This window comes from Hoplias malabaricus, chromosome 15 (assembly GCF_029633855.1).
Source record: "Hoplias malabaricus isolate fHopMal1 chromosome 15, fHopMal1.hap1, whole genome shotgun sequence".
Classification (NCBI taxonomy): domain Eukaryota; kingdom Metazoa; phylum Chordata; class Actinopteri; order Characiformes; family Erythrinidae; genus Hoplias; species Hoplias malabaricus.
The window spans coordinates 6,718,802-6,742,362 of record NC_089814.1 but is presented as its reverse complement, the minus strand read 5'-3'; the positions used below and the strand labels follow the sequence as shown (position 1 = coordinate 6,742,362).

At 37.1% G+C, this 23,561-nt stretch overlaps 1 protein-coding gene across 2 annotated transcripts in view; it reads left to right on the top strand.

The window, feature by feature from the left end:
• The window catches only part of rtknb (rhotekin b), a 56,049-nt gene that overhangs the window by 11,405 nt on the left and 21,083 nt on the right, over positions 1–23,561 (top strand). For both annotated transcript variants that reach the window (XM_066646389.1, XM_066646388.1), the window contains 4 exons: positions 905–1,011; positions 3,464–3,589; positions 5,073–5,238; positions 19,249–19,353. In XM_066646389.1, coding sequence (XP_066502486.1) covers positions 905–1,011; positions 3,464–3,589; positions 5,073–5,238; positions 19,249–19,353 — 504 coding nt within the window. The remainder of the gene's footprint in view (positions 1–904; positions 1,012–3,463; positions 3,590–5,072; positions 5,239–19,248; positions 19,354–23,561) is intronic.

Below are 23,561 nucleotides of genomic sequence, written 5' to 3'. Positions count from 1 at the left end.
ACCACCACAGACCAGGTATCACTTGAGTAAAACCTGACGTGGTGGTGGTGGTGTCAACCGTCTTGTATACTGACCGTCTACTATATTGACTGCTATACTGACACATCACCTCATAGATCCACCATGTCAGAAACAAGCTCATTAGTTGCTGCACAGTTTGTGTTGTCCTCTAGTCTTTCATCAGTGGATACAAGACACCGTCCACAGGACACTATTGGCTGGATATTTTTGGTTGATGGGCTATTTTCAGTCCAACAGTGACATGGAGGTATTGAACTCCAGCAGCACTGCTGTGTCAGATCCACATGTACTAGCAAAACACACCCTAAAACTCCACCACCACCAGCTCGGTGTCACTTCAGCGCTAAGAATGATCCACCTCCCAAATTTTATCTGCTCCGTGGTGGTTCTGACTCAGTATGTATAGCCACAGATATGTTTAATGTCTTAGCCAGGTTGTTTTGGTCAAGAAGGTTTTTACACATATGATTATTATTGGGGCGGCACGGTGGCGCAACAAGTAGTGTCACAGTCACACAGCTCCAGGGGCCTGTAGGTTGTGGGATTGAGTCCCGCTCCGGGTGACTGTCTGTGAGGAGTGTGGTGTGTTCTCCCTGTGTCTGCGTGGGTTTCCTCCGGGTGACTGTCTCCAAGGAGTGTGGTGTGTGGTGTGTTCCGGTTTCCTCCCACGGTCCAAAAACACATTTTGGTAGATTGATTGGCGACTCAAAAGTGTCCGATGTGTGAGTGAGTGTGTGTGTGTGTTGCCCCCTCCAGGGTGTATTCCTGCCTTGCGCCCAATGATTCCAGATAGGCTCTGGACCCACCGTGACCCTGAACTGGATAAAATAAAATCATTATTGCCTTTTTCTTTGTGTGTATGTTTGTGTATTTATGTATTCAGAGGACAGCTCCTTCTGGTTGCCCCTCTATGGTAGCGTGTGCTGTCGTCTGGTGGCTCAGCCCAACTGTATGACTCAGCAGGTCATGAGCAGCAAGCTGAAGATCCAGGTGAGTGTCTGAGTAATGAATATACACTTTACGTCCAGAGGTAGACACACACATGTATTCAGCTTCATTAATGGTCATCCATTGTGAACCCAGTACAATTATGGAGCATCTGTGTTAAATCTGTGTGGAGCTATGTTCTTCTGAGCGATACTGAATATCCAATTCAATGTCCCTGGTGTGAGTTGGAATGGCATCTGTTGGAAAAATTAATAATCCAGCATCATTACCTGAAGTCACTAATTCTCTATTCAATGCTAATGTGTCTGAATGCCATCAGAATACTCACAGAAATGTTCCAACAGCCAGCGTAAGCCTTCCTAAAAGGACAAAAGCATAAGGCACACAATCCAGAAGGCTTTTCACAAGCTTCATCTCAGAGGTTGGTTTTCGTAGATGACTTATAAGAAGGGAAGCGTTCAGGATTGAACGATTATTTAAGTGAACTGAGACACAAAAATAAGGGTCGGTTGTTATGCTCAGACCATCTGGATCTATATTCTGTTCAAATTTAGAAGAATATCTGCGCTGTAGCTTGTTTCTGGTGCCTACACCTTGTTGGGCTGAGGTCCTCTTTTTCTTTTTCCAAAGCTCTAAAATATCCAGTTTTCTAAGTTTAAAATATCAGTGTCACAACCAAAAAAACCCACTTTGGCATTAGTTTACATGTGATGCTGGGGGAGTGTTAATTTACCACAGCTTGTCAATAATGTCTATGGTGGATTCCCACTTGATATCTGTGTGCAAACAGAGATGGGAGCGCCTACTCAGTTTACTGGAGTTTTTAGACTCTGTGAAATCTCCTGTGAAATCTGAAAGACTCCTTTACCATGGGATAGGACAGAATATTCACCCACATATCAGTTCACATGGAATAAATATAAGCTAGGGTTATTTTTACAGTAGGTTACGGAATCTTTCCTGAAATGGCAGTGCACACTGGGTAAATGACTGAAGTGGTCTATATGGACTGGAGTAAAATCACTGAGATACTCTGGTATCCTCAGCCACAGATGCTCCGCCCACAAGTGGACTGAGAGTCTGATATTTTCAGTAGACTAATGTAGCCTCACTGTCAAGATTCTGCATCGATTTACGTGCATCGTTTTGCCTGCCTACTTTTCCACATCATGCCAAAATAGCAGACGTGTGATTGGTCTTTTTGCATGTCATTGAATTATTTGTTTCTGCAGTAGTAGGCTGTTCTTGGCCACGTTAAGTGGCGAGAGGCACACGACTGGTAACATTGACAAATACTACACACAAAAATTATGCCGTCAAAATAGGGCTTAATCATGTTGTAAATAATTTCTACACTCTCAGGATGCAACCACTTTGGTGACTTTGTATAATGTATTTACCATGTGGTGCCTTTTGTTCCAACCATTTGGGCCAAGCTGCACACCGACTGGATGTACCCAACACATCAGGGGTTCTCCATTTTAGGGTCCTGTTAACCTGGTTGCTATGGTAATTGATTAGATGTGGCTAAGGGTGGGAGGATCACTGTGTTATTCTTAAAAGGATATTGTACAGAGAGAGTTTCAGAGTTTCCATGCGCACCCAATAAACTTCATTTCATCTCTACTTTTCGAGTCTCATCTCCTATTTTCAAGAAACAACTTGCCAGCAGAAAAACAACTTCCAGTGACGAAAGCAGGAACACATTTAAAAGACAACAATCTGATGATTTGCATTTGATGACAACGGCCAGGTTTTTGTAGTCTGGACAGTGGGGTCTGATACTGGTAATTTAATGTACTTAATAATAATAATTTAGCAATGACATCAGCACAGGTGCATTGTGTGCACTGAGTAAAGCTGTTTGAAAAACAGACAGAGTTAGTGTGGTGCACCTGTTTGGTCGCTGGAGATTGCCTTGACTAATGCATTAGTGCAGAGGTCTTCAAATCTGGATGTTAGATCCACGTTCCAATAAGGGATTCTATAATGGCCAGTTGGTGTGACACTATAGCTGCAGCTAATTTACCTGCCTGGCCAGGTATAGTGTCATACTGACTGGCCATTTTAAAATCCTGGTCTGGAACTTGGATCAAATTTCCAGATTTAAAGATGGTGGTTGTCATTGGTCTGGATTTGGGATATGTGACCTCTGGCGGCTAGGTAGGGGAACTACAACAACACAGACATGCAGTTCTGTGAAATTCATGAACACAGCTTTAAATGATGTGTAGTTTACCAACACGGACTTACACGTGTTTAACGTGTTGGGAACCTCAGGTCTAGAGAGATGTTAGATCCCAGCAGTCTTTGGCCACTTTAATTCACCAGTGTACTTCCCCATCCCTCAAATTACAAAAGAATAAAGTCAATTTAAATCAATGTAAAATGATGTATTTTCTAAAGGTTCCTAATCAGATCCATAATCTATCATTTCAGTTTATGTGGCTGATTACCTGAGCTCATTGTTTTGTGTTAATTTCTGTCTCTATAGCGACCAGGAGATCAGAGCTGGTCAGAAATCTACTGTGTTCTGAAAGGGACAGAACTCACCTGTTACCATTCACAAGAAGATGAGGAAACTTCAGAAAAGCCAGCATTCATCATCCCCATAAACAAGGTGAGGCCACAGCAAAACATATTGGGGAACAAGAACACGTGTTATTGGCACTTTGCTGTCTGTGGTGCATGTTATTAAATGTGAGTGAGTTATAAGTTGGTTGTGTGTTCTCTTCACGTCTAGAAATGATTGGTTGCTTGTACTTTTTTGTGTAGTGTAAAACCTCAGCCACTGGAGGTCACTCTGTGTCTGAGATTTAGTACATATTTTCAAAGCCAATGCTGAGTTTTTAACAGTCATCCAACAGTCATTTATTCTTCCATTGTGGGGGGAAAGGGACTTGCCAGAACACTTCCATGTGTTGCGCAATTTTTACTCTATATATGTATTTCTTAAAAAAAATATGGTTTGTTATTTCTAGAAGACTAATTTAGAATAAATATCTTTGTGTTTCTCCAGAGTGAAGCGAGTTTGAAAGGGTGTCTAGATATTTTTGGACAGATAGTGTATTCATTGAAGTGTTGGTCACTGATTTAAAGATCTGCGTGTTTCTGAGTGCCGAGAACTAAGGTATTTTTAGGGTAAATTGTGACATCCTCTGTGCTACATACAAAAGAACATAACGTAACGTGCTCTATTAGGAATTTAAAATATTGGTCGGACTTCTTCTAAATCAATCATGGAATTCTTTGAACTGACATTGTTCCCAGTGCTGTTTGTACACAAAGCACTGAATTAGATACAAGTCTTAAAGGGCCCATATCCTCTTCTCTTGTATTTTATGATCCACATATTATAATTTATGATCTGCTTATTTTATTTGTGTAGATTTTTGTCACCAAGAGAGGTCAGAATTAATTTACCTCCCTTAACCCATTAAGTTTAAACAGGGTGTCTTTTTTAAACTGTGCTTTTAAGACAGATACTTAAATATAAACACATATAAAATATGGCACATCTCTGTTTTGATTGTTTTTAGCTTTTCCAACTAGACTGTGCACAAGTGAACTGTTTTTATTAATGTTGTATTTTCTGATTTATCCTGATGGCGAATAATTAACGACTAATTTAATACAATTTCAAGGATATTTTTAAAGAAATATTCAGGGACGTTTTTTTCACACCCTCAATATTTTGTTATAGAAATTGGCTGCATTTTGTCCTCCACATGATCCAGGTCCATCCCAAACACACCAGGTGATGTGGAAGTCCATTGTTCCGTCTTTGCTTTTCAGATGCAGTTTTTCTGCATTATCTTATCTCAGTAAGGGCTTCTTGACAAATCCTCGCTGCCCATTAGCACTGAGGAAGACAGTTAACAGTAGAAGAAGAGAAACACCCAGGTTCTCCTATCTCTCAACAATGAAAACATCTAGCTCTGTTAATCTGATGGGTATCGTTTTGATGGTCTTTTAGGTCTTGCATGTTTTCTTTCTTTTTCTGATCCCTTAAGATTTAGAAACGCCTAAATGAGGGTTTTGAAGATAAAATTGTAGTCTTCTATATGTGGGTTTTTGATTGTTTTTTTTTTGTTGTTTCTCAGGAAACTCGAATACGTGCCACAGAAAATGACCCAGTCTTAAATGCTCAAACCATCTTGATAACCAACCAAACAGCAGAGGGGGAGTCTACACACACGCTGGTCTCACACACACATGAAGATACACACAGTTGGATGGAGGCCTTCTGGCAGCATTTTTATGATATGAGTAAGTGCACAAGCACACGTACATAAACACACACACACACACACGCCCATACATACAGACAAACATAAACACCCCACTTCTCCCCACGCACACACGCGCACTGGGCAACATCCAGCCTGCACCGAGACAGTGTGGAAACATTTTTATGACATGTGAACACGCTTTGATACGGCAGAGTTCTCATAAAACCTCACGCATTGTGCTCACTGTGTGTCGGACTCCAGGAGGAATGTGATGACGTCATAGGACTGTGTTCAGCAGATTTCATCAGCTCGCTGTTCTCTTTATCAGTCCATCAGCTCTGTCACAGCTCACTACACCATCCACCAGCGTGCACTGATCTTCACGTCTACACACACAAAACACACGCACATGTGTATGACAAAAGTTCTACTCCTAGAGATCTTCAAAAAGCAATGGGTAAATATAGATATTCATGTGAATTGGCAATGCATGTGGCGTTTACCCTCTGACAGTGTTAGCTAGGCCTCTCACCATAGCCATTTATTTTTATCGATGTATTGTTCCAGATATAGTTGTGGAAAACAATGCCATTGTCATTTTAAGATAAATTAATGCTACTTATAATGTTGTGGATTTAATAAAAGTAATAAAATAATAATAAAAAATAATAGACATTAGTAATAAGTAAAAAATTAGTAATTTAATCTTTAAATGACAATGAACATTTAGAAAATGTGGTTATTAAGAATATTCAAACGTTTGCATTGGATATAAATAAATACAACAAGTATGCTGTTTTTAAACAAATGCATATAATGGCTCCATAATAGAGAGAACAGAGAAATCCAGAGAACTGGCTGAAATACTGGTGATGTTCGTTCTTATGTAAACACAATGGGTAATACTGAGGTCAGAGAAATTATTAAGGGAATAATACTGTATGTTTGTAGTGATATTATAAGATAAGTCTGTAATATATCTATTGTGACAGATCTAGTGATAACTGCAAGGATTTAAATCCAAAATAGAGGAAAAAGAGGCACATCTTTTTGTGAAATAATGTTTTAAATAGGGAAATAAAATAAATATCTATCAGTGAGGACTGGGTGTATATAAAGCAGTCTTTTTTACGGAAAACTAGTTTTCTGCAGTGTTCCGATGACTTGCCCAGCCCCAACTGAGTTTATGTAACTATCTGACAGTAATGCGCTCTGTTGTCAGGGTTTTAATGGGGGCACTGTGGCCAAAGTGATGGCACATTTTTCACAATCTTCGCTTAATGCCAAATTCCATAAGTCACTTGCAATAAATGTATCTGTATTCATTTTCTTGGTTGAATGGAATTTGCATAACAGGTTTATCAATGTCTCTGTGACCTTGTACTTGTACAAAAACAACAAAACTAGATCTAATTTAAAGGTGACATTCATGATTTTAATCCAATTTCTTTTTAATCCAATCCACTGCCTTACCGAAAAAAAAATGCTACAAAACTAAACAACTCGAGTTGTAAATGAGCTTCTGTGGTAATTCAAACAATGAATAAGTTAAACTTCAGGCACATACAAAGTCGTTTTTTTTCTCCCTCAAACATACGGTTCCACCTTAAAAGACAGAGCTTCTGAACATAGACAAACCAGAGAGAACTGAGTTTCCCCACAGTTGTAGATGTCTTCTTAAACTTTATGTTTATGTTCAGTCACGGCCCCCAAAATGTGTTTTGTCTCGCAGAAACAAAAATACAGATCAATCAACTGTCATTTCTAAATGGCCACGATGCACAAGTATCAGATCTCAACACACATTGTTTGTTTATTTTATCAGTAACTGACTATACAAGAGCCCTTTGTAAATCTACAATTAGAGTGTAGCCCTCCTGAATACTTTGTTTCACCCTGTCCTTCAATGGTCAGGTCACGGAGCAGATAAGATTTTTCGAGGCAATACATCGTCAGCACTGCAGTGACACTGACATAGCATGTTGCTTTCAGCAAAATTGACAATACATTCAGGGAACAAAGATAACGTAAAAAAAAATTTAAAAGATTTTTTTTGAGTGAATAAGGTGTAAAAATACTGGTGCATCTCAATAAATTAAATATCAAAAAGTTAATTTATTTCAGTATTTCAATTCAAAAATGGAACTCGTATAGATTCTTTGGCTGTAAGCAATAATCATCAACATTAAAAGAAATAAATGAAAATTTTGATGATATTCTAATTTATTGAGATGCATTGTATGTAAAAGTCCAATCCCAAAAAGTTGGGATGCTGTGTAAAATCTAAATAAATAGATATTTAATAAATAAATATTTATATATTTTACAAAATATTTGTTAATTTTGAATTTGATGCCAGTGACCTCTTAAAAAAAAAAAAAAGTAAGGATGGGGCATTTTGTTTTTTTATACATTCCACAGAATGTCTCAACTAATTTGAGAATGGGCTTATACATTAAAATCTATACTTAAGATATGATTAATATATAGTTACTGAGACATTGCACATTTGCTGAACTGCAGTGGGCATGTGAACAAACAGTGCAGTTGGGAATAAATACATACAAATGTGCCATGAAATGTAAACATGTCATGAAATAAACATCGATTGTGTAAATTGTTCTTTAAGTGTAAATATAGATACAGGTACAGTCACAGATCGAAAACAGTGGTTGTATTTGGCAAAGTTCCATTCTTGTGTAGCCCTGGTGTAGAAGCTGTTTCTGTGTTTGTTTGGTGTAATGGTGATACGAGGAACTGGCAGCATTTACCCGAGGGCAGTAGAGCAGGTGATCTCCAAGGTGTGTACAAATATATATAATTAGAATTATAGGTGTGTACAAACTGCATTAGTTGGATCAATTTCAAAACATGCAATATAAACTGAAATACATAGTTTAACAAAAGAAAAACATTTTATTAGGGTTTTAATGTATTTAATATATTAATATTATTTGTTAAATACAAACAAATTAAAATGTATATTTAAAGCATTTAGCACCGGCTCGTTTCCAAAGCGACTTTTAAATTGCTTTGCTGTTTGCTCAGAAATTATCTTTAGCTAGTTTGTATAGGCTAGAATCCAAAAGACATCACATGTTTAGATGCTGCCATGTACCAAAGTCTGCATGGATATGTAGACACAATACTCACATACTATGCTTTGCCTGACTGCCAAATCATGCAAGACTTCTGATAAGTGCATTTGGAAAAAAATGCATGCAACACAAAAAACTGGGACAGAGGCATGTTTACAATTGGGTCACATCACTTTTCTTTTAATTATACTTTTTACTCATTTGGGAATTGGACATACTAATGGTAGCAGTTTTGCAAGTGGAGTTGTTTCCCATTTCTGCTGTATACAAGGCTTAAGCAGCTATCTGTGGTTGGCTTTGTTTGATTCTCCTCTTTGAGTGTACATGCCATAGATTTTCAGTAGTACACAGCTGTGGACTGCAGGCCAGGCAGGTAACGCACACACTCTATGTCTATGAAGCCAAGCTGTTGTAGTTCATGCAGAAAGAAGCCTAGCATCGTTCTACTCAAATAGGAGTTCCTGTGAAAAGACGTCATCTTGATGGCAGCATATGTCTATCCAAAATGACAGTATAAATGGTACCTTCACATATCTGTAGATCATCCATGCCCCAGGCACTGATGCTCCCCCAGGCCATCACAGATGAGTGTTTTTTTTTTTATTATTTTTTTTGTCTTTTGTCCAACATCCATTTTTTCTAAAAACAAGCTAAATGGTTAATCCATCAGAACACAGAACTCCTGAACCCATGTGGTAAAGTCCATCACAGTAGCACGACGGGTTCTCAAACGATATGGCCTGTAGGCTCATGGTCAATCACATTCAGCAGTGGTTTCCACTCTTGGCCTTGCACAGATATTTCCCCTAACTCTCTGAATATTTTCATAATATTATGTGCTGTAGATGGTGAACGACCTATATTTTTTCAGAGCCTGCATTGAAAAATGTGTTGTTTGTACTAACTGACAATCCTCAAATACAAATTGTGGCATAAAGTGATGAACAACAACTATAATTTCTTGACAAGACTGAGCCGTTGGTGAATTCTCCTTTTATATTTTTCATATTCACCTGCGTGTAATGTAATGCTCCAATAATAAGTATGACATGATTTTTTAAAATTGATATATATAAATATATATATAAACTTTTCACTCGTATTTTGATTTCTTAACAGTTTTTAATATGTTGCAGGCATCACATTTAAAATAAGTTTACATAAAAAAAGCACAATTTGGTCAGTGAAAACATTGGAAATATTTTCTTTGTGCTTTTGTCTGTTTTATATAAAGATTTAAAAATCAAATAAAAAATTATTATTTTTATTACATTTTGCATGTCCCAACTTTTCTGGAAATGGGACTTTTACCAAAATAGAAATGAACATTAGACACCTGTGCTTCTTTCTTCTATATTCTCAAAGTAAATGTGATTTTGTAGCTCGTTATTTTATTGCTCTTGTTATAAAGAACTTTGTTTACATATTTATGCTGATTAGAGCTGGTCTCGCTCTTCTTCTAAATGGAGTGTTGCCATGGAAAAATCATGTGAATCATGACAACAGCTAAAATAAGTGGATCCTGTTTATTGTGATAAAAGTGTTATCAAGAGGGAGTGGTGTCAGATAGTAACTCCATTTCCAGTTAAAGATTATAAGAAAATTTAAGAAAGAACGCTGCCGTTCAAAACAAGTTGCGCTTGACGACGTGGAGAACGACGAATCCGAATGTCGTGGTGATGGTTTGTTAGCGTGTTTTGCTGGTACGAGTGGATGAGACACAGAAGTGCTGCTGGAGTTTTAAAACACTGCCCATTCTATTAGACACACTTTCCTCGTTGGTCTACTTTGTAGATGTAAAGTCAGAGACATCAGCAGGTGATCTGTTGCTGCACGGTTTGCTTTGGTTGCCCTCTAGTTCTACATCAGGGGACACAGGACATTGTGGCTGGATGTTGGTTGGTGGACTGTTCTCGGGTTTAAAAACTCTTGCAGCACCTGCTGTGTCTGATCCAGTCAGACCAGCACAACACACACTAACACACCAACACATCAGAGTCACTGAAGCACGAGTGTGATCCAACACCCACATAATAGTACATATTAAACCTGTATGGTGAGCTGAGAGAATGGACAGTTAGTGAGTGTAGAGAGAAGTGGGTGTTGCTTTGGTTTATGGGCAAATACATCACTCCTTTTCAACAGTCCACTGCTGAGATGCGAGGTTAACTGATAATAATGTGACAGCACCTGTTGAGCACATGTACTTGAGCAGCCACAATGCTGAATGATGGCATGTTCCACATTTTGAGTATGAGGATGTTTTTACTAAATATTTTTAGCTCATTCTCGTGATTTTTTTTTCTTTCTTTCTGAATGCCTTCAGAATTATGTCCGAGGGTGGTTCTCTGTTAAAAACATACACTGTCGGAAAAACTATCAGCACGGTGGTACCTTTTGCTGTCTCTGTGCTGGTACCATTAAAGGCTCATAGTCAGTACCTTTAGTGAGGGAACATAATTAAAAGGATATTGTTCTATTATAATTGTGGATTTTAAAAATGTGTTGAATTCATATGCTCAGTTTCAACTCCAGGACATACTTTTTAAAGCTACATTTACACCGTTTGCACCTTTTAGTGACCAATAATGTACCTCTACTGTAGAAAATGCATTGGTGGATCATGAATATTTGGTGTGATTAAAGATAGACTTGCATAATTATTATTATTTTTTAATTATTATGTAAAATTACCATTCTTCAAAGACCACAATGACAAAACAATGCTACTGTGCAGCTACAATTATGTTCAGCATGGGGAAGCACTGTGAATGTGCCATTACAGTTACAGAAAAGGCCTTAAAGCATGATTCCCCCTTTTTTATGAAAAAAATACCCTTGGGGAGAACAGAACCTATTCATATTTTAACATTTTAAAATCAACAAAACTAAAAACTTCAGTGTATGGGATTAATATAAATGAATTATATTATTCTAATATTCATTCATTCATTCATTCATTATCTATAACCACTTATCCAAGTCAGGGTCGCAGTGGGTCCAGAGCCTACCTGGAATCATTGGGCGCAAGGCAGGAATACACCCTGGAGGGGGCACCAATCCTTCACAGGGCAACACAGACACACACTCACACTTTGGAGTCGCCAATTCACCTACCAACGTGTGTTTTTGGACTGTGGGAGGAAACCGGAGCACCCGGAGGAAACCCACGCGGACACAGGGAGAACACACCAACTCCTCACAGACAGTCACCCGGAGCGGGAATCGAAACCACAACCTCCAGGTTCCTGGAGCTGTGTGACTGCGACACTACCTGCTGCGCCACCATGCCGCCCTATTCTAATATTATGTTTCTTAATTAAAATTACTGAAGACATCTATAAGGGGAACATCCCATTGGTATTCTGAATGTGCAAAAACTCGCATGACTCAAATATGGTAGGGATTTGACTATATGTCATAAAACAACATGATTGATTAGATCACCTTAGGTTAGATGGTATAGCCCTTATAGTGACACCAAGTGATAGGGATGTATCAGAGCTTCTGTACTCAACCTGTTTTAAGCATGGCTGCAGTCACGTGTGTGGCACCCACTTTATGGAGCATTTCTGGAAACAGAGCTGGTCTGGACTTCCTTGGGTCCCTAAGCAAAATTCTAATAAGGACCCCTGCCGCATCCCAGTCTGATCTCAGTGAGCATAGCATCTGTAATTGATACAATACTGTTATTAAATGTATCAGCACTTTAGGCCCATTTACATGGGCTCCCCCACATTTCCTTTAATATGTTGTAACACATGATTGTGACTGCTTCGTGAATACATGAATAGATATGTGCTGTGTCTAAACTAGGCTACAGGTAAAGCTTTAGAGACTGGATATATATTTCCTCATTTTAAATATACAGATGGTGTGTAATCACTCATCATGTCCATATTATCTCTAGACCAGTTTCACATTGCTGCACTCTCTAGGGAGACTCTCATACTTTTTGCCACATAACGTTGCCAAGAACCACCTTCAACTACAGGAAGTTTGACGTTTGAATTCTCTCCGTTGTCTAAAAAACATCAGATGCATTTTCTCTGCTGTAAGCATAGAGAGATGGAGCCTAGCATACGGGAGCGATACCTTTAGTTTTTTATCTATTTACTGACACTTAGTCTTTGTAAAAACATTAGACCAGTTTTGAGCAGGAAATAAGACTGGAGCGCACTAAATGTAGAGGAACAATCTTTATTGATAAATATCGTGGAACAGAAAATTAAAAATCAAATAACAGCTGGCGAACATGGAGCCAACACCGAAATTCAGAAGAACTCTGCACTCTGAAGTAACTGTTTCACTTTTTATGGTGGAATGGAATAGTAAGGAACAGTAAGGAAGAGTGTTTTGAAGTATTTTGTGTTGTTTACATGAATACTAGACAATATAAAACTCAGTATGTGTTCACTTTTCACTGTTTTTCTCATGTGTATTTACTGTGGTGCTGCATTAGCTGGCTTTAGTCTAGATCCCCGTGACCCTGCTAAATATCTTTCCATGGTTATGGTTATTAAACTATTATATGTTAACAATTTAACCCACTAAGAACACAAGTCACAAGTTTATCTGACTGCTGTTCCTGCAGCTCACTTGCGTGAATTCTTTTCCCTGAATCTCAGGGGGACCTTCGTTAATTTGCAGGGTCCTGTGAAACATGTATTGAGTAAATAGAGCTCTGGCTCTGACTATAAGTGTGGTTTGGAGCCCTCCTCTCATGACAGCTTTACTTTGTAGAAACAATAATGTAAATGTAATGTAAAAACGTTACCTAAAAACTTTGATCAATAACCTTGCTTTTTTGGTAGTAACAGCTCATTTTAGTTTTATATTAAAGGGTACTTGAGGAATCTGGTTTTAAGTGGTAGTCCATAGGCTCAGCTTTGGAGCTGAAGAAAAAAAAAAGAGCAGGTTTTCTTATCTGACTGATTGGCAGAGATTCTCAGAAAACTACACCCACAGAAAATAAAAAAACACCCACAAACCCATTGTTGTGATTAGTTGCTTATAAAAGGTGTGGTAAGCAGTTTTATTGCTAGAAAAGAAAGTAATCAGATGAACCTTCTTTTAAATAGCGAAAGAGATAAGTAATTTTATGTGGGAGGACGTGTCTGTTGTCAGATTTTCATCCACAGTGCACAGCTGGTTTTATCAATATCAGTTTACATAGCAATGTGAGTTTATGTATGAATCCATATTTGGTCTTTGCTCTGTCGAACACTGGATCTTTGAAGTGACATTAAGACTCAATTAAGCATCAAATAATATTTTGCTTCAGTAGCTATACATATTATAACTAGTTATAAATATTTAGCTAATAATAACTTAATTAATCAAGAGAATGTAGAAGTGTCTGGCTCAGGAGTAGTTTCTTGAGTGACAACCTGTTGTCTGTCACTTAACAGTCTGCTGCTGCAACATCAATTGCGGCCTGTAAATCTATTACACACTGAGAAAGCCACACATCAGTTCTATGCAGAAATGTCCAGATCTGTCTCTTTTGATGCATTATTAAGAGAAGAATCAGACAAAGATGACCACAGCTTTTTGAGCAGCTGAAGTCTTGTATCAAGCAAGGCCTGATGAACAAATCTACTTGTTAAACGGCTAAAAGGTGTAATTAAATAGAAAGATGATGTCTAATTAATCAAGTTAATCAGTAATATCATGGTGGTGGTGGCAGGGAGAGATGTAAATGAAAAAAAATAAAAAATAATAATCTTTGGAAAGGTAATGTTTGAGAAGAGATATGAAAGAGTTCAGACTGTCTGTCTGAAAGTTCAGAAAGCTCGATCACCTCGAGTCCTGTGATTGGTCTTTTGTACCACACCCACGAAATAGTACAGATATATTTAATTACTAAAGATTCTTGAGGTGACCGCACCATTCATGTGTGTGACAGACATAGCTCATTGTTTTAGCTGTATGCTTTTAGCTTGTCATACTGTGTGTAAAAAAAAAAAAGTGTTTGGATGATTACTTCAAAACGACATTGCATATTTTCATTCAGCTGTGTGTCATTATTATTCTTCCAAGCCAATATAATGAAGGAATTAATGACCACCCCACTGAAGAAACAGCCATGTCCACACCTTTTCTGTGTAGTAATCTGAGCCCTGTCACCGGTACAGAGTAAGGATCATGTTGCTGCACATGTGACCTTGCAAAAATAGAAAACAGAATGTGAATGATTACGTAAATGTTCTATGGAAATGATTTTAGCTTTTGTCTCTTCAGGTGAGGCCTGGAACTCTCAGTATATTTGGCATGGTGGAATTTAATTTTACTTCCCTTTATCGGTGTGTGTGTGTGCGCGCGTGTATATGTGTGTGTGTGTGTGTTTAAGCACTCAAAAGCTAGTCTCCACAGCCTTTATTTTTTAATTAAGTCTTTATTCTTTTAAGGTGAATCATATTTTAGGGTTAGGTTTATTAATGTTATTGGTTACATATAAGAGTCAGGGTTAGTGAAGTAGTATTTAAATGTTTGCTTTAAGTTGGATCTAGGTAATGGCCCCAAAATGCATGAAAACCTGTATGTGGGTGTGTTGGTGTAGTGTTATAACTTTTTTTTTTGTTGTTGTATGTTTATTGACAAGTACTAGCCTGAAGCTTTTAATAAGTTGCACTTTTGCTAATGGTTTACTGTGCAGTCAAAGATGGTACTCTGTGTGTTTATAAAAACCAGGTCAAAAACACAACTATTAAGGACAAGGTATATATTTTCAGTGTCAGTAATGTAAACAAAAAAATATATTTAACAGAAAATCACACAATAATCCTCAGCAAATATATAGTTGTGTCTGATCAGCTTAAATAACTGTTCAAAAACAATCACATAATAATTTTTGTTAATTATAATTAAACTCTGTAGTTTTATTTGCTTGTATTTGACCTTAAAGTACAGATACTGTGGGTATACATCACCATCTCTAAAGCTGAACTGCATCTTGCATCTCTTGTACAAGAGACCCATGCTTTGACGCATCTATGCTACTTCTACAGTGTTTAGTGGACTGTGTTTGTAATAAACACATGGCGCACATGAACCAGAATCTGACAAGGTGTGGTGGCCATGTTTTATTTAGTCAGATAGATTTAGCAAACACCTTGTCTGGTTCTGTTTTGTGCACATCGGATTCTTCGTTTCCGTAACGAAGAGAAACGTCCACGCGGTGGGCAGAGCCAAGTGCCCTGATGGAATACAGTGAGGAAAAGTGCAAGTGTTTTAAAATAACTTCCTTATTTTGATACTTTTAAATATAATTTAATTCTTTTCAGGAGACTTTGCTTCAGTTGTTCAAAGATTCTTAAAAGTTCAGTCTTTGAAGGGTCCCCTTTTATCTCTGTGTACTTTTTTCACTCTGTAGCTTTGGAAACTTTCTTTTTTCACTTGCCCTGAATTTCTCCTATCTTAGTCTAAGAATAAATGTAGAGGTATCTCGTGAAATGCCTGGAAATTAAATAAAAATAAAATTGTGTGTGGTGGTTTCTGACATCTGCACGTAAATGTTGTAATCACTGAATGTATTCTATATCGGATTTGACCGACAAATGTGATGCTTGATTTAAATAGTAAAAACGCGTACACGTTGTCTGTCCTGTGAAAAAGTTGTTATAAATAATCATAAACGTAATTTTTTCAGTTGTTTCAGAAACATGTTAACGAAAGTCTTTTGGAAATACATGAGTCATATCTCAAAGTTAGAAATCTCTAGATAACTCTAACCCTAACACATTCTGTAAATATTTGTTCTGCTCTAATGTTTAGAGCATAATAACAAGAAAAATCTGTACATGTTCAATACAGATTCAGCTTTAGAGAGACTGCGGGTTTGTGAAATGACAGGGCACTATAGCAGGGTACACTCACACTTTATTCACGTGAGTTCAGTGTAGTGCTGAGTGCACAGCAAATTCAAGTGTTGCTTTGGAAGTTGCTGAGGAATGTGTTTTAGATGTGGAACCCATGTTTTTTTTTTTTTTTTATGTATATCATCAGTTACCTTTCCTTCCTCGTAGACATGTAGGTTACATATTTGAAATAAGCTGAGATTTTATATAGACATGTGCACAAACACAATACTGGAATGTCCCCAGATGACACAAAGCGCACATTGTTCTGAGCTGATGGAGGATGACAGAGATGGGTGGAGAGCAATGCTTCTGCTCTTGTAAAAAAATAAAAAATTCTGCCTGTAGCCATGGATGTGTTCTTCACATTTCTCCAGACACAAAGATAACAAACCACACTTTCAACATCTGAGATCTCCTGTCACATTAGGAATTGGCATGTTCCTATATAATAATGTACAAATTGTTTTAGATCTTTTAAAGAGGGCATATTATGAACAAAAAAACAAAAAAAAAAACTGTTAATCTGGGCATCTGAAGCTCCTAAGAAACTGGGGTAAAACATTCTAAATTTTCTCTACTTCCATAAACAGAAAGGTCTGCGATTTTAGAATTCCCACCTCCTCCTCTGAGTGTCTGCAATCACAGAATTGGACCCACGTTTACATGAGAATGCAAAGCCGACATAAAAAAAAATAGAGAACACAAGAATGAAGAAGAAAGAGAACAGAGCGAAAACAGCTAAAAAACCAGCTGTTCTCAGTGCTGTGCGCTCAGGTCGGGGTTAACAGAGAGTGGCTCATTGTCATTTAAAGGAACAGGCACTGAAACCGGCTGTTTTTTAGACAGGAGGAGAACACTGCTGTGGGGCTTAATCCCTTTGGTTTTTTGGCCAAACATCACAGATGTTTTATTAAGACCCAGGACTCTGTTTACTTTTGGAAAATGGTGAAAATACATCCCTTTAATATTTTCCTACCATAGTTATGATGGTGTTTATTCAAACAGTCGAATGTCCACTGCAGAAAATGCTTCAGTGAGATGAACCTATACTGTATCTATAAAGGATTTTTCTAAGTAAAGTATATTTACAACATAATTTTATGCCCATTTTTGTATTTGTATTTAAATTAACACGCTAAATAACTTTAAAACCTTCTTGTTATATTGTTTTGGTCTTTTTTGCTGTCAATGAACCACAGACCTGGGAATCCCCAACTTGCATAAGTTCCTTGATTAGTTGTCTACTTCTAGTTTTATCAGTGGTTTCTTGTACTGTTTTTGTTTTAATTACATTATTTTCAGTTGCTATAACGTCCTGCTTCTTAGTTGAATCCCATGAATATGAAAAGCATATATACACATGTTGTAAATATTTATTATTTTATATGGTGCTTGTAAATATGCCACTATTACATAATACATTTGATTGAGTAAAAGTCTTATTTTTGTACTTATGGCTGGAACACAACAATATGAATGAATTCTTAGTCACTGTGTTTATTATAACCAGCTCAAACATTGTTAAGATTTCAGCTCCATTAATTTCTGATATTAATACTATGTGTGCTTACAATAGAACAATAGTTCTTTGTGTTATAATAGCCATGTAATGGTTTGAAGTAAGAAAACACTGGCGTTTTCTATTGTCTTTCCAACAAAAGCCTTGCCGTCTTTGTGTGTGTGTCCTATTCTGGATCTTGTAGTGTATTGTTGGTTTATTGTGTCTTCAGGAATGACTGCAAAGCAGCTGCAGGCATCAGAGCCACGTCAATGTGTAAAATATTATTGAGGCTTGTCTGTAAATATTGCTCTGGCCAGGCTTCAGACAGTACGTTAAGAATACAGTACATATTACTTTCTGTGACAAATCACACAAATGCACACTAACACACGTGTACTCAGTCTCTCAAAAATGAGTTCTGTCCTCAGCTGTAATTTGCTGTCTCCTTTTTGAGTATTTATTGCAGAACATATCAGGCCTGGAGCGATGCCCACTGACAGGTGTCACTCGGAGTGTTTAAATGTGTGAAACATGCGCAGAGTCAACTCTTACCTAAACATACTTCTTGTTTATTAACTCGGTGCAATCTATCTTTCTGCTCATAGAACTGATGTAGTAGAACCGAGAAGCCTTCTGGGTCCACAGTGCAATCTTTATGAGGGACCAAGGGCCATGGAGACAATATCACAATATAGCGATTTATAATTATTTTATACAAATTGTATATTATGTAATATTTGATGTACTATATATCCATTGCTCATGTGTGTGTTTTCAACATCATTTGAAAATGTCCTGTGTGAAGTCTTTACAGTGTTGATGATAGGAAATGGGGTCAGTGTCTAGTTCTCAAATATAGACACTTTATTTACTATCCACAATCTCGAGTAAACCTACAATATTTACAGTGTTGATAATATTAAAATCGTTATTTATACTAATTTACTCTGCATGCAAGTACTGAATAGGTTTAATTAAACAGGTACTAGAAACAGAACTATGTCACAATGCTGTTAAAAACCAGACATCAAGCCACATTTGTGGCATTACTGTGGCACAACATGGGCATTGTGGGTGACACAACGTGTCACCTACCTCCACCTTGGTTCACCATCTAAGAGATGTTTGGTGTGTTCTCCCTCTGTCCACGTGAGTGCTCTGGATTGTCCACAGGTGTGAGTGACTGGGCGAGTGTGTGATAACCTGTGATGGACTGGTGCCCTATCTAGGGCGTGTACATGCCTTGCACCCTTTTCCAAGTTGACTCTGGGTCCATGGTCCAAGATGACATGGTTATAGAAGATGAATGAATGAATGGAGACAAACATTTACATATATTTTATGTTTATATTCAGTCATCTGTTTAATGTAATCAGAAAGGTTGTTTTCCCAACACCAATTTGGACTACTTTTTTATTTCTTTAGAATGTATCATTTTACAACAAACCACACTGACTGACATTTAGATTTTAACCACGTAATTACGCTAACGTTTTGAACAATGGGTGGAATTTCTTGTAAGAGTATCACCACACCTGAAAATAAACAATATAAAGGTGATTGACACATTGTTTTTATTTACACAGGTCAATGGAAACAGTGCTGTAACGAACTCATGAAGATCCAAGTGCCATCTCCACGGAAACCAGCATCTGTGCCAATAAAGCAAGGCTCGCTATATCATGAAATTGGTAAGAGCAAACAAGATATTTATGGGTAATGATTTGGCTTTGTGGATAAAATGGAAAAACAAGTTGCTAAAATACTGAGATTTAGGCTTGTTTCAAGTTTTTAAAAAACATAAAACTAAAGTGTAAATATAGAGTATGGGCTCTTAAAACCACTGCAAATAAACAAAAACAAAGAAACAGTGTCAGTGATGCAAAGCCTCAAAAGGTATGACTGATTATGGCACCCCCTGGTGGTGAAGGTTCTTCCTGCTAAATGTGAGTGAGTTACAAGTCAGTTTACTGAAATACTTTGTGTCTAAAAATAATACAGTACTTAAGCTGCCGATGACTAAAATCAGAATATAATACTGCAATTAACAACAGATAATTAAATTTGGAAGTGGCAGAGAAAAGAGAAGAATGGAGAAGCAGTGAATGGATATCTGTTTTATGGATAATGTCGAATATTTATTTTGAGGTCCTATTGCGCAATTCTGAGCTCATATCTGATCATTTCACGCAACAGTCACACAACATGCGTCAACAGCACATACTTTCATCTCAAAGATAATTTTCTTTGTTGGTTTTATAGTGTGAGAAGATTGTGTTCATGCTATAGTAGCTATTGTTGCCACATTAATATCTTTGAATAATAGAGTGAACTGAATCTTCAGCTGATTTCTGGATATCAGATGTATCTTTCACAAAGCTCAGAAAACATCAAATCTGTCATATTTAGGCAAAAAAAAAAACAAGACTTGTGACACTAGCCCGGTAAGACCTGCTGTATTGTAAGACAATTCTTAGCTGTAACAATCTGTTTTTATATGTTGTTTCACCTATGGCTGCACATTTTTTGCCTCATTTAAGTGCTAACACGTTTCCCTTTGCTTTCAGTTTATTTAACTTAACATGTCTTCAAGTTTGCCGGAGTAAATCTATTCACTGTTCAACTACTACATATTTAACAGTTACTGCTTTATGAATTTATATGGACACCTGCTGTTCCAACATTTTTTCTTAAATAAAGGGGCATAATAGACAGCTTATAAATGACCAGTAACAGGAAATGCTTTTCTAATAAGTCTGTACAGTAGATGTTGGGCCATATCTGTGAGGAGTTGATTGCATTCAGCCACAGGAGAATTATTCAGGTCAGGCACAATAACAGTTTGGATGTATCAGATGGATGAATGGGTCTGATGGTAACCCTTAGGCTCATGTGCAGCTGCCCCAGAGTGTTATATTCTACTTCTACATTTTCTAGAGGTGTGGGCACCCAACTGAGTCTGTTTCAGCAATGGGTACATCTTAAAGGAGCTGAAATTACTGGACATCTAGCATCTATATCCGTGAAACACAGTTTGTTTTAAATATAATAAAGTCTTTATGTTAGGTGTACATTAAGTTTTAAAGTGTTTTTGTGTAACAAATTTCTGTAATTCAAAATTCAAACATTCTCCCACTCTCTTGTAAGTGTACGTTAACTGTAACGTAGTATTATAATGACAATTGACAATTGAGCAGAAAAAATCGATGCACATGCTTTTGCTACCTGTTTTCCTTGATAGAACAAATACAGTGACCACTACTTTTTTCTTGATAACCTACTTAATTTTAAGTTATTTTTTGTTGAATAAAATGACAAATGTCATTTTTAACATTTACCATGAAATGACAATGAATTGGAAAATGGTTGAATTTTGTATTACAATAATACAATAAACATAAACAATTTTAAACTTATTTGTACACTTATTTTGATAGGATGATTAAATAGTTGAATTGCTCTCTATATTATATTTCAGAATTGATACTGATATAAGTGAAAAACCTGCTTAATTATAGGCCACTTGTTTGTTTGTTGTTGTTTAGATTAGTCTCAAATTTCATGGAACCTTTAGTTGCGTGTGTGCTAATTATGATTGTAACAGCAGATGACTCTGATACCTGCTTCCATTTCAAAAAGAAATGGGTGGGAAATAATCCCTTTTCTGAGGAAGTCAATGTGAAAGAATAAACACTATTTGAAGTGCTAAAAATTGATAAGCATCGAGTGCAAAAGTCAACAGCTTCAGGCGTCCCTCTTCTGTAGAAGTTTAATTAATGTTGAACTTCATATTAAAAATCTTATTTACACAATTCCACGCCTTACTACAAATGTAGCCCCAAAGCAAAGTTTGCTCAATGCTAATACACTTCCATTACTTGTTAGCAACATTAGCTTTGAAGAAGAAGAAGATGATCCTTTATTGATCCTTAGGGAAATTACTTAGTGACCAATTCTTCACAAACACTAGATTTGTTTTTCTCAGAAATCTTCCTTTAATTGTACTTTGGTCATATAATTAATGAATAATGATTTCAGCTACTTCAGTGTGAACATTCTGGATCAGCTGCACAAGGTCACCATGCTTAATGCTAAACGAAGTAACGAAGGCCGTAGTCTCAGTACTCAGTACTGATTGGAATATATCGCTCCCTGTTTAAAAACTATTTTCTAAACCTTGGTCAGAACATCTGGTCGTGTGCTCATATAACAATGTCTAGATTTCTATTTATATAATATTGGTTATACTTTATTAGTTATTTCTAATAAAAATAATTCCTGCCAATGAGTAGATGTGGTGCCACAGTTTTCAGTTCATGGCTACGGCCTTGATCTATTCCCTAAAATGATGTAGTCAGGCGTCCAAAAGGCTGCTTTAGTCAGTTTCAGCATAGAACCGCTGGAAAAACCCTTATAGATGTATGTGTAGTAGGTTTGTGTCAATTGTGATGTCCTGAAACAATGACATATGATAAAGTACCACATGTTCTTCAGGGAATAATTCCACTGGACACAGGAGACATAAGTCATAATTTCTGATTAATAATTTGTTACATCATTCCACACATTCCTCACTACTGATTAAAACTAGCAATTGTTTTAAATGGAGATTTTCTGTTTATTTCACCACAAACCATAGCCATTGTACACACTGTTGGATAATAAAATATATTTTTGTGTGTGTGTGTGTGTGTGTGTGTGTGTGTGTGTGTGTGTGTGTGTGTGTGGAGGTGTGTGTCTGAGACCCACCTCTTCACACACAGACAGACACAGAACCGCATGACCAGACAGTCTGTAACTCTAGAACAGGACTAAACAGTAACTATGTAATGTCACTGTCTCATTATTTCTGGGTAAACAAGTTCTGGTGTCATCCACTGTGATAAAAGGCCTTTTTAGAAGGTCGGTTTCCCAGTCACATAGTTCACAGCTGACAGCAAATGTCTTATGAGTTGTGCTTAGTTATTATTATTTTATGAAATATATCAGTGTTTTTACCAGCTGTAAAAGACCTTCAATATTGTTTTTGCATGTGATAATATTTAATATGTTCCATTGATTAGTAAATACATCTAGATCAGATTCTGCAGATTCCAAAGACATGCAAAATGTAGCTACTTCTGTGAGAAATGAGCAGAAACGTGAACCTGGCCAAATCCGGCCAGGAATGGCTCTGAGACTTTGAGGTTAAGGGTTAGACTCTTTAAAGAATTGCACTCCAGACGTCACATGATACTGATGGGAACCTAAAGGAATCTATTGCTCTCAGTTATACATTAACAGTGTTAAGATTATCATAATAATAGTTGTGTAATAATTTGCATAGCAAGGTTTTAACCCAGAGTTTCTTGTGAATTATCAGCATTATTAATGCATTTATCAATGAATTAATAAAGAATAATGTGTAATTAGTAGAGCCACAGAACATATCTATTTAAAGCTTTATTGAACATAACAAATTTCCAATATATAATATTAATCAGTTCATTCATTCATTGCCCAAGAACTCTTACAGGTATGACACAGTGTGTGTACCCCAGTGGAGAAGTGAACTCTAGTGTTCTGTGTAGAAGGCAGTGGTTTTACCCACTACAATACACTACACCAATCAGATTATTAGGGTTTTAACATCTTAGCTGTGAGCTATTCCAGAGGTGGTCAAATTTTTCCTCCAGAGTACTTGCGCCCCCTCCATTAAAACAAACTTGTCTCTAAATAAACTGCCACAGCACATTAAAAATCCATCCATCCATCCATTATCTGTAACCGCTTATCCAATTTAGGGTCGCGGGGGGTCCAGAGCCTACCTGGAATCATTGGGCGCAAGGCGGGAATACACCCTGGAGGGGACGCCAGTCCTTCACAGGGAAACACAGACACACACACATTCACTCACACA